This window comes from Tigriopus californicus, chromosome 5 (assembly GCF_007210705.1).
Source record: "Tigriopus californicus strain San Diego chromosome 5, Tcal_SD_v2.1, whole genome shotgun sequence".
In the NCBI taxonomy this organism is placed as follows: domain Eukaryota; kingdom Metazoa; phylum Arthropoda; class Copepoda; order Harpacticoida; family Harpacticidae; genus Tigriopus; species Tigriopus californicus.
The window spans coordinates 11,546,912-11,558,134 of NC_081444.1; the positions used below are offsets into that span (position 1 = coordinate 11,546,912).

General features: G+C 41.9%; 1 protein-coding gene across 1 annotated transcript; it reads left to right on the plus strand.

Annotated features, from left to right (window-relative positions):
- The first annotated feature begins 6 nt into the window (after positions 1–6).
- On the plus strand, positions 7–9,729 carry LOC131880590 (uncharacterized). The gene is made up of 8 exons (XM_059227256.1): positions 7–116; positions 1,810–1,907; positions 7,375–7,523; positions 7,597–7,617; positions 7,690–7,733; positions 7,910–7,938; positions 9,314–9,491; positions 9,575–9,729. Coding segments are annotated over exons 1-8 (648 nt in total). The 5' UTR covers positions 7–115; the 3' UTR covers positions 9,703–9,729.
- The last annotated feature ends 1,494 nt before the right edge of the window (positions 9,730–11,223 follow it).

The window sequence follows — 11,223 nt, forward strand, 5'->3', positions numbered from 1 at the left end:
TGGTAGCGGGCTGGCGGTGGCCAACACGGGTCAATGCCTCACGGACACTTTCACCGTGACAAATCCCGGTGGTGCCAGTCAACCAACCATATGTGGTATCAACTCTGGAGAGCATAGTAAGTAAAGTTAGGAAGGGATTGACCAAATATGAGTCTTTCTAAAGAGCTCGAGCTGAGATCAGACTCGATAAGATTAGACTTCAGATTTTCAAGTGAATCTTCTAAAACCAAGATTTTATTAATCTTTTTGCCGTTTTTAGACGTGAATCACTAAAATTGCATTTCGGAATAATTCATAAACTTTTTTGGTTTCATCATAAAGAAAGAGGAGGAGACGTGGTGTAGTGGTTAGTGCAGTTTCCTAGCATAAGAGAGGTCCCTGGTTCGATTCTCCTCCCAAGGAAACGTTTAGACACTAACCACACCCAAAGACGGAGAACCAACCTGATACGGACTATGCCACTGCCTATTGGAAATAAATTGGACGATGTGATGGCTAGCTTCGCTGTCCGGGCGAGGATTAACCCCTCCGAACCCCCTTCTGAAAATTTCTCTTTCTGTTTTTGTATATTTCCTTGCCACTTGTGGGAACGGGTTGACTTTAATCCCTTGAAGTTTTGGATAGAAAAATTATATTTTTATATTCAAACTTATAATAAGCTGCATTAATCGGTGTATTGATAAGATATCCGACCCACCTAAAAATTAGAGTCGATACATACGAATATACCTTGAATACAAGTTTGATCTTAAATCAAAGATGCAGGAGTCAATAAATTTTGACGAACAAGAACGGGAAATGGAGGCTCTGGGGCAACTGAGGTCCAATCCAAAGACCTCAATGCTTATGCTAACCTCAAGCGCAAGTTTACTCCCAAAGTTGGTCCACTCATCGTAGATGGTAGATGGTGTTAAACCCAAACGATGAGCTGAACATAACAACAGACTCAGCGAGAAATATAAAAATATGTTTTACATCCACCCCCCCCCCCCCGTGCCACTCATCGACTTGTCCCAAACCTTGAATGATCCTCCCCTCAATATTATGGAAGAGAGTGTCCTCAGAGCAATAGGTTCCCTAAATCAATCCAGCTCAGCCGGACCTGATGATATAAGCCTTTCTCAAGCAATGTGCACGTGAATTGATACCGGCTCTGACCACTCAAATCAAGTAGCCCGTCAACCTCGAGGTTTTCCTTGACTCGCTAAAGATGGGTAACATCACCCCAATCTTCAAAGGTGGAGATTCCTCCCTCCCAAAGAGTTACCGTCCCATCTCATTGACATCAAATTAGGCCAAAGAGGTTAAAGAGTTTCTATTAGACCATCTACTCCAAAGTGGTCAAATCCCAAGCCATCAACATAGTTTCATGTCTAAAATGAGTACAACTACCCAACTCATCGGATACTTGGAACATGTGCGGCAGTAATGACAAACCATGATATGGTAGACATATATACCTGGACTTTGCAAAGGCCTTCGATAAGGTGGACCATGGCGTATCCGTTCTCCGTTCACTCTCCTTTTGCTGCTGATGTTCGATTGCACAATTTTATAAATGAGGGTAGCTGCCGTGGTAGTAGAGCGGCTTCTCCGAAAACCGAATTAGAGCTTGTGAAGAGGATCCCTCTCGTTGGCCAATCTAGAGAAGCAAGCAGCTTCTCATTTCATTTGTAATTGCCATTGTTCATTCATTTGTCTAAGCTTATAAGCGCACATCGAAAAAAAGGAACAAATTGTTGTGATTTCGTTACTGTACTGTTGGAAATGATAAAATGCCATTTTTGACCCTCTTAATTGTTTTTGCAGTGTATGTGGATGCATCTGAATGTTGTAACGACCTGGTGTTCCTTCTTGGTGGGGAGGGCATTGGGACTAATATAAGGCAGCGTCAATGGTCCATCAAGGTAAGACTGTTCATTGATTCTTGAATTTGCATTCCAGTTTTGGAGCTTCATTCCTGTTTATAGAACAGATTATTGTGGAACTAGAGAGACATGGGTCAGTTAATGTTGTCCATCTTCCATCTTCTTATGCTGACAATACAAAGTTACAGTAGTTTCTGGTAGGAATGGCCAAGATTCCAGTAGCCTGGCAAAGGACCTAAATAGAATCTATTGTTGGGTTACTGAGAGAAATATGGCCCTGAACGGAATGACATTCCGCTAAATGACCTTTGAGTCAATTCCTTTGAATACTCCACTCGTAGATAATAGAAGTAAAGATATTGAGCAGGTCTCGCCTATGAAAGATCTAGGTGTAGTCCTCCAGAATAATGGAAAGTTTGCAAAAGGTCGAACAAGTCCAAAGATGTTTCACCAGGAACATCACGGGAATGAGAGAGCCCTGGTATTGGGAGAGACTAAAAAAGTTGAGACTATACAGTGTTCAGAGAAGGTACGAAAAGTATCTGATACTTACTGTACGTCTTCAAAAGCAGCCATGAGCTTTGTCCCAACCCGGGATTTAGGGTCAATTCTAGTGACAGTAGAGGCTTAATGTGCGTTTTGAGAGCACCTTCAAGCCCTCCAGAATCCAGGCTCGTTCAAACCATGACGTTCAATTCTTTTCTTTCTTGGAATCCTTCATTGCTAAATTTGCTTCTCTCTAATATTAGTAGGGAATATGTGGCCATTGTTGATCCGGTCGCATCCTTCAAGTCAGACTTCGACAAATTTTTAGATAGCAATTCCAGATCAACCCTACATCCAAGGACTAGCTCGGTCTGCCAACTCAAACTCGTTGGTAGACCGAAGATAAAGATTGAAAGGTAATAAGTAGACCAGTAGTTCTGGGATTTCATTCCCAGTAACGGTTAGAAGAGCCCATGAAAAAACAAACCAAACAAAAAAATAAACGTATTTTAAGTGAATTAACACACTTATCTGAGCTACTTTTAAACATCTGTATGTCACAAAAGGTGTTCCATTGGTCTATATGACAAAAAAACATATCTAGATGTCTTTGCATTTGACCAAACACTTAACCAGAATATATATCCACCCTGCGTAGTCAATAAGCCTTTCATCACAGATGCTTTAGCTGTCTGAGTCAATCAGACCTGAGTATTGCTTGACCAACAGGCTCACCCAGTAGTTGAGAGTGCGAGACGAGCATCTCATTGGATGTATACAGCTTCAATACAATATACGTACATACTATTTCGTTTTCGTTCACGAGATTAATTTGGGCCCAAGATGCAGGGAAGCCGTTCGAGGCGAATATCCACTAGACAGATATAGGGGGAGGGGAGGAGACCTGGGATTGAACCTATATACCCGATCAAAACTCGGTTGCACGTTAATCAACTGCGCTACAGCCATCTCCCTGGTGTCAACAGCTTCTCAAGTTTGACCTTAAGAAGTACAATAAGAAGAAGGGATGTCCGAAGGCAAATTGGTTTTTTTCCACTCATCATTCATGGAACAACCAACGACTACAACCACATTAAGGTTAATTATGTGGAACCGTTATGGTCAGCCATACCAATGTCAAGAAGAAACAGCCCCTTGATGTGAGGTCACCTACAGGATTTCCCATTGCCGCACAACTGCGGCATAGTTTCAAAATAACTTAAAACCTTATACAACCATATATAAAATCCTCGAAAAAACAGATTTTTGAAAATTTATTTTAGAACCGACCCAAAGACATTTACTTAAGCGGCCACTAAAAAATTTCATAAATATCAATGAAGTCTTAAAGAAGCTATTTTTAAGCAGTTTCGACAAAGTCTTAAAGAAACGACAAACTCTATAACATTGTCTGTGGTATGTATTGTCTTCAGAATTCAAGTGAATACATAACTAAGTGTACACATGATGATTGTAAAACGCATTTTCAAAGATAACACTTTAAGTGTGTTTTAAGTGACATAATATTGCATTTTTAGCTATTGTGAGACTATCCAAGAAAAAGAAAAATAGTCGTTCATTTTTGTGGTAATGAAAATCGACATTATTTCTTTGGGAAATTAAACTAACATACAACCGGGGCATATTGGGGCAAAAAAACGATGAAATTTGGACCACTAAATCCCATGTAACTAAGTAGTGGTGCAGTAGATAATATCATGATTTATATTCAAGAGCTAACTTAGTCTGCTCCTAAATTACATAGCGTGGGTTTTTGAAAATTTTACCTTTTATTATGTGTTTAGGTATGTAAGCTTTATATGTGGGCTAAAATTCCATAAAGCAATAAAAACAAAATTGTCGCCCATGTGTTTGGGAATTTCCATCAAAACTTTAAAGGGTATTTTTACCATTGTGGGTAGTGTTTGACTCGGTTGCTCGGTTCAATGAGAGGAGCTTAAGTGACGCTCTCCTGTCGGGATCTCCGCTCTAGCAAGACTTCATGGACGTTTGGTTGGGTTTCGGAGAAAGACCTGTTGCTGTCCAAGCCGACATTGATGAAGCTATGTTCAGCTGATTCCTGATGAGATGGGAAGATGTTTGATATCATCAGTTCTTGTGGCGGGACCCGAACCATGCTCAATTGGATACCTACCAGATGACCGGAGTAGTATTTGGGGATGCTCCTTCCCCATGCTTGGCCATCTTCACTTTCCTGAGAACTCATCAAGTAGCAAGGAGGCAAAGCTTGCTATCCATGAACAATTCTACGTTGATGATTAACTCAATAATCACAATTATTCCAAGGGAGCGCAGGAATTGGCCTAAGAAGTTTGCGACGTTCTCTCTGAGGGTAACCTGACGGACTTAGGATATCAACAACTAAAGAAAAACACGCATTTATCAGCGAAAAGTGTCACGTCAAGGTGTTGGGACTCATTTGGGTAACGCCAGTAGATCATCTGGCTTTTAAGGTTGGACTAATTGCACCCATCACTGTGGCTGGGAAGATCCAGATGAAGGACCTGGCCATCAGAGGTCGGGATTGGGATGACGTGGTGGATTATTGGGAGGCAGCCTGGTGGACTAATCGGAACGAGAGCCTAAAGAATCTGGACCAAATTAAGATTCCCAGGTGTCTCATGCTATTTACCTGGAAAGGTGTTGAAAAGGAGCTCCATGTGTTTTGTGGTGCATCAGAGGACGCATTCTGTGCAGTTGCATTTGTGAGATCAACCCTACCAGATGGATATGTCTCGATGAGTCTGGTTTGTGCAAAAACTAGGTCATCACCCAAAAGGGCCATGACAATACCCAAACTCGAACTTTAAGCGGCCATTTTAGCGGCTAGGCTGGTTGATCACTTGCGATGTACCTTGAGGGAGATAAACAAGAAGAGGTTCTTTTGGACAGATAGCCGTATGGTGCGTTGCTGGAACGCTAGTGTGGCCCAAACCTTCAAACCGTTCGTGGCCTTCAGGATTAGTGACATCCAGAGTCTGACCCTGGCCAGAGAGTGGCGGCACATCCCCACAAGAATCAACCCTGCAGACCTTGGGATAAGACCCAAACCCTTACCTGTTAGTGAAGCATTTGACTCATGGATCAATGACCATGTGTTTATGAGGCAAACTGGCAAGGACTTGCCTCCAGATGTAGAGGTTAGTTTGACCCTGTAGGAGCAAAGACAGAAACATCCGCTTGTGGAAGCAACTGTCATTTGTGTAGGTGAAGGGGTCGCCAATCTCCAGGAACTCCTTGACATCAACACCGGCCCTGTCCACAATAGTATCTACAATTAATTGCACAGATCCAGAGGGAGTCATTTCCCAACGATTTTGGCAAGAACGAAGAATTGGCTCCCCAAAAATGCATCCAGGATGAAGAACTTGGCGCCCTTTGTGTCCGATGACGGAGTTGTGCGCGCCCAGAGTCGTCTCAGCAGGGCTCAGGTTGGTTATGACCAGCGATTTCTTATTATTCTCTGCCCACGTCCACCCTCTTACCAAACTGCTCCTCAAGGAAGGGCATGGTCACCGTCCAGGTGTGAATCAAGGCTTGGCAATGATTCGCCTAAAACACTGGATCCTTATGGACGTGAGGCTGTTTGAAAAACAGAATTCCGGGTGCCGGGTGCACTAAAGGCTGGAAGCGCACCCTGCCCACCAAGAAATGGCTAATCTACCTCCAGAGAGATTTGCCTGGACGAACCCCCATTCTGGAATGCAACAGTGGATCTGTTTGGCCCATTGAAGGTCTTGGTGCTGAGGAACAAGAAGAAATGGGGAGTGATATTCACTTGCATGACCACCTGTGCCGTGCATCAGTGTATTTTTTTGTTTGAGTAAAACTTGGTATTAACCAAGGGTGTTTACGTCTCACAGATAACAAATGAGTGTCTAGAGTCTTACGACCTCAAAGAACCAGCGACATTTCTTATGTGCCCAATTACCCATACCGTACTGCATAGGAGTGAAAAATTGTCATTGCTTCATACCCCAGATGGCGACCTCTTAATGAACCACCTCCTGACGAATTGAAATCGACTGTTTTTTCACGGTTGTGAAGTTGGTTTGAGAAATAAGGAAGAAAGTCCACCCAGAGGAAATCTTGAATTGATTCGGTGTTATTGTATGGACAAAACGGACACTTGTTGTGATTGCTGAACTAAGAATACTGAAAGAGGTTCTCCGAAGCTTATTGAAAAATATCTTAAGGCTGGCTTAACATCATATTAGAGGCTGGGTTTATTACATGTCAAAGGATTTGATTGAGCTTCAAGAGCTTGTAGAGTTCAGATGATGATCTTGATTTAGATAAATCCAGGTGATAAATATCAGGAACCAGACAAAAGGATGAGTGAATGTACAATAGACTGACTATTTTGCTGTTGTTCTATCGCGCCAATCACAAACACATTCCTCAATAGCGATTGGAATTCTACAAGTGTGATGTTGTATATACAACCGACTATGATCTTTTGGTCTAATTTCGATGGTATCAAAGCTGGAAACCATTTGGATTTCCTGGACTCCTTCCAATGATAGAAGCCCGAAAGCATACTTATGTTTGAGTGCAATCAAAAGTGAGTTAATCTTCACTTGGCGAACCATAACTTATTTCTTAATTCGTATGCTTGTAATATAACGAGGGATATTGGTCTCTCCTTTTTTGTATTTGGGTGCTAGGGTCGGAGGGATGAGCCACGTCCGGTCAGCGAAGCCAGCCGTCACACATCGTCCTTATACTTTTTCCGATAGGCAGTGTTGTTGTCCGTGTCAGTTTGGTTCCCCGTCTGTGGGCAGGGTTAGCGTCTAAAAGTTTCCTTGAGAAAGGTCGGGGAGGAGATTCGAACCGGGGACCTCTCTCGTATTAGGAAACTGCGCTAACCACTACACCACGTCTCCTCCCTTTACATCACTTGATACATTTATTTTTAAAACGTTGGATTCCGTTGGCAAAGACGTTTCTCAAAAACTGATTCTAAAAACTAGCTTCTTTGCATCTGCTTTTTTTCTAGATCACCCAGTATAGCTGTGATTATGAGAACCTGGCCCCTGGTGGATGTACTCAATATTTCTTTGATACAGACGGCGTCGATACTGTCCAAACATACAATTTTGATGGGGGTCTTCACTTGGCCAGTCAAAACCAGAATATCTGTGTCAGGTGACTATAAAATGCTTATTACGTATAGTTCCAACATCTTTTCATTAGTGACACCTATTATTTCATCGCTTAGACGGGAACGGGGGAATTGCAAGTGAGTGGACAGCCTTCTTCTTCTTTCAAAAATTGATTGGTACTTATCTACCAACTTTTCTCATCTGTATAGGATTTGCTGGACTGCTTCCAATGACGAAGATTTCGATTTGTCAGGTAATCAATGTCTTTGGGCTGCACCAAATAAAGTTACTAAAACCGGTCAGTGCGTTGAGGTAAATGTTTCAAGTTGGCCTAATTTGAGTTTCAATTCCAATTCGACTTTGCTCCCTTGAACACTTCTTTTGAATGATTTCGTATAAAATGACTTTCACGGTCTTTATTTGTTTTAGGAACTTCTTCCCCCTTGGCTTTTGTCACGGTAAGTGAGCAAATCGACATCATAATAATAAGATAATAACAAAACACCATGCATGCAAAGGAAAATCTAAGATAAATAGCTTTCTGATCTTTAACTCAACCAAAACGCTTTTTTTTTCAAATATATCACTGTTCAGCCTCATCTTGAATATACTTCACCCATTTGAGCTCCAATGAGTTCCCCAGGTTTGCAAAAGGTCAAACAAGTTCAAAGGTGTTTTAATAGGAACATTAAAGGAATGAGAGAGCTCTCGTATTTCTTTTTTGTGGCGGACCTCCTTAACGCTTTTGGGATTGGAATCCCAGCAGTTCAAGACGAGAAATAACCCTTGAATATAAGACTGATTGGGAATTTTAGTCGAAAACTTGTCCAGGTCTGTCTTAAATCCTGCTACTGGATCAGCGCCTATATACGCCCTACGAATATTTGAAGGCATCAAATTGAACAATGTACGAGCCTGAGAAAGAAGAGAGTTGTGAGAGATTAAAGAAGTTGGGACTGTACAGTGTTCAGAGAAGGTACGAAAGGTATCTGATACTGTACGTTTTCAACAGCATCCATGAGCTTTGTCCCAATCCAGGATTTAAGGTCAAGTCTAGTGACCGTAGAGGCTCAATGTGCGTTTTGAGAGCACCTTCAAGCCTTCGAGAAGTTGTTCAGCGAAAAATACGGATAGCTTAGAGCGTATTCTCCTGTTTCTACGTTTGTTTGTCCCTAAGGAGTATAAAATGGAATTTTTATGTGGGAAATTAGAGTTTGAAAAATCGATAAGTCTTTTTAAGCTCTCATTAGTATGGGTTGATAATAATTGTAGCTAATCAAATGCATACCCCTAGCTCATGAATGGTTTGAACCATAACATTAAGACTTCAAAAAGAAACATGTACTACACTCATGAACATATGTACGAATTTTCATACATTTCTGACAAGCAGTTTTGAGAAAATCACTGAAATGATCAAAGGGAGTGAATGCCCGCTCCTGGCACATTTTTCGGCTTCTACTGTAGTAACGAGAGAGAGTGTCATGGACTTGGAGTTACGGTAGATAGCCCATATCTTGCTTGCTTGCTCGACCTACCATTAGCTGATGATGGATGAGCCAATGAAGAGATATTTCAACTTCCTTGTCACAGCCATCATTCCGTCTTGGCTCACGTCGGGAATGAGCGCAGGTTCGCCCAATTTATGTTTTTAAAACAGGGATCGAACCAAGGTAACGGAAGCAGACGTTAGTCTTCATTTTCCGCATAGTGTGCCGGACATCGAAGAGGATCTTGTTCTGGTACAAGATAAAGATTGTGTGAAATCCAACGTTTCCTCATAAGATGATCACGTTTGGTGTTCTAAAGGAGTAAACTTTTTCCTTCGTATAGACTTCAGCTTGTTGCGGTCATGGATCAAATGGAGTATCTTCTTTCGGTTATGATTGCGTGTCCATCCCTGGGGCTAAAACTGCTTTGGGACCCTCAACGAAAATAGGCCCATCAAGAATATGCGGAAGAAACAAGGGCTTGGGCACTACTTTCAGTGGTCCTCAAGTTACAATATGTAGTGAGTATCAATTAAATACGCGTACAATTTTGAAGCTTCAAAAGTAAAGAGCTGATGATTAAATTATATTTCTACTTTTCCAGCTCAACAAACTCCATTCAATATCAGATTTCTTAGCGATAAATATGAAGTTTTTGGAGACATCAGCGAATCTGGCCAAATGAACAAAGGATTTCGACTCACCTACATTCAATCTAGCAATGGATGCTAACAATGGATGTAAATAAATCTAACTATATCAATTTAAATGCCACTTTTCTTTCAAATATCGGGGGTTGAACCCTTAGAACTAGAGGGCTAGTCAGAGAGGCGACACTCACGAGATTTCTGAGATTTTTTTTGGCTCCCTCGCTCGCGGCTGCCTGGTGTGTGCGATGGGGATCGGCTTTGAGAACCTTTAGATACGTGATTTTCAAAATGAAGTTCCGAATTCAGGGAGCCAGTGAATTGACGGTTCGTTTGTCTGCTTTGGTTGAAACTGCGTAACGCAAGAGAAGTCGATCAGCCCCACACTCTGCTGCCCAACTACCAAAATGTGTTCAAAGCAAGGTCTCAAGCACAGACCATATAATGACTAGACCTCGCATAGCGCGAGGAAAAATGCGAACACTTGCCTTCATCAGCTGGAACATAAATTTTGGTGTACAGTGACTCATGCTTTTTCATCAGCCAGCGTGGCCAGATTCAGAGTGAGCTTGTCACTGATAAAATTCGTTGAAGGCCCACCGATTGTAGGTCGTTACTACGGATCAGGCAGTCACCCTCCTCATTTTTGGTGTACAGAGTTGTTGACTTAAAATCCACTTTCCTCTGCACTGAGGTCCGGCCAATGCGACATCTAGTCGTTATATGATCTGTGGTCTCAAGTGGCTTGGTTGGAGTGACTTTTCTCTGACAAGCCCTCTAGTTAGAACCAAACCAATGTGGACAGAGGACAGTTGGGTTAATTCTTCAACAAATTTAATGAATGAAGGACACAATTATTGAAGGAATTAAAGTGCACAGTGAACATGTGTCATAAGGTCAAGATTGCCCGTCATATTCGCTCTCCAAAGGAACACATGGAAGTGTCATCAGAACGATTCTGCGTCATTCATTTGGATATCATGGGGTCACTTGAACTTCATGTGGGCAAAAGTGTTTGCTCACAATTATTGGTCGGTTCTCGAAGTGGCCTGAAGTATTGCCTATGGCAGACATGACTGCTAAGTCCTGTGCTCATGCCCTTTGTGGGGATGAATTTCCCGGTTTGGAGTACTAGAAACCATTATGACGGATCGTGGTGCGCTATTTATACATCTGGGATATTGGACAGTTTATCAACAATGTTGGGAACTAGACTTACGCATACCAAATATCATCCCCCTTCCAATCGAATGATAGAAAGAGTCTACCGCCAAATGAAAGTTTTCTTGCGGACTCGATTAGCTGGAGATGATTGGTATTATCAATTACGCTTGGTGATGTTAGCGATACGGGCAACCTCCAAAGAAAACTCCATATTTTCACCGGCCATATTTCTATGAAATGAAACCCAGCTTCAATTTTCCCCGATTGAGGTGCATTGCCTTGTACTTTGAATGTTTCAAGTATTTGAGGTGTGAATTTAAATACCCCTGATGTCATGATGTCAACAATATTTCGAAACTAAGTGATCCTTGAGGACAATTTTAATCGTAGTCCCGGGTCTTTGAGTATATTTAACATTCTTCTTGCTTTTGTACCACCAATT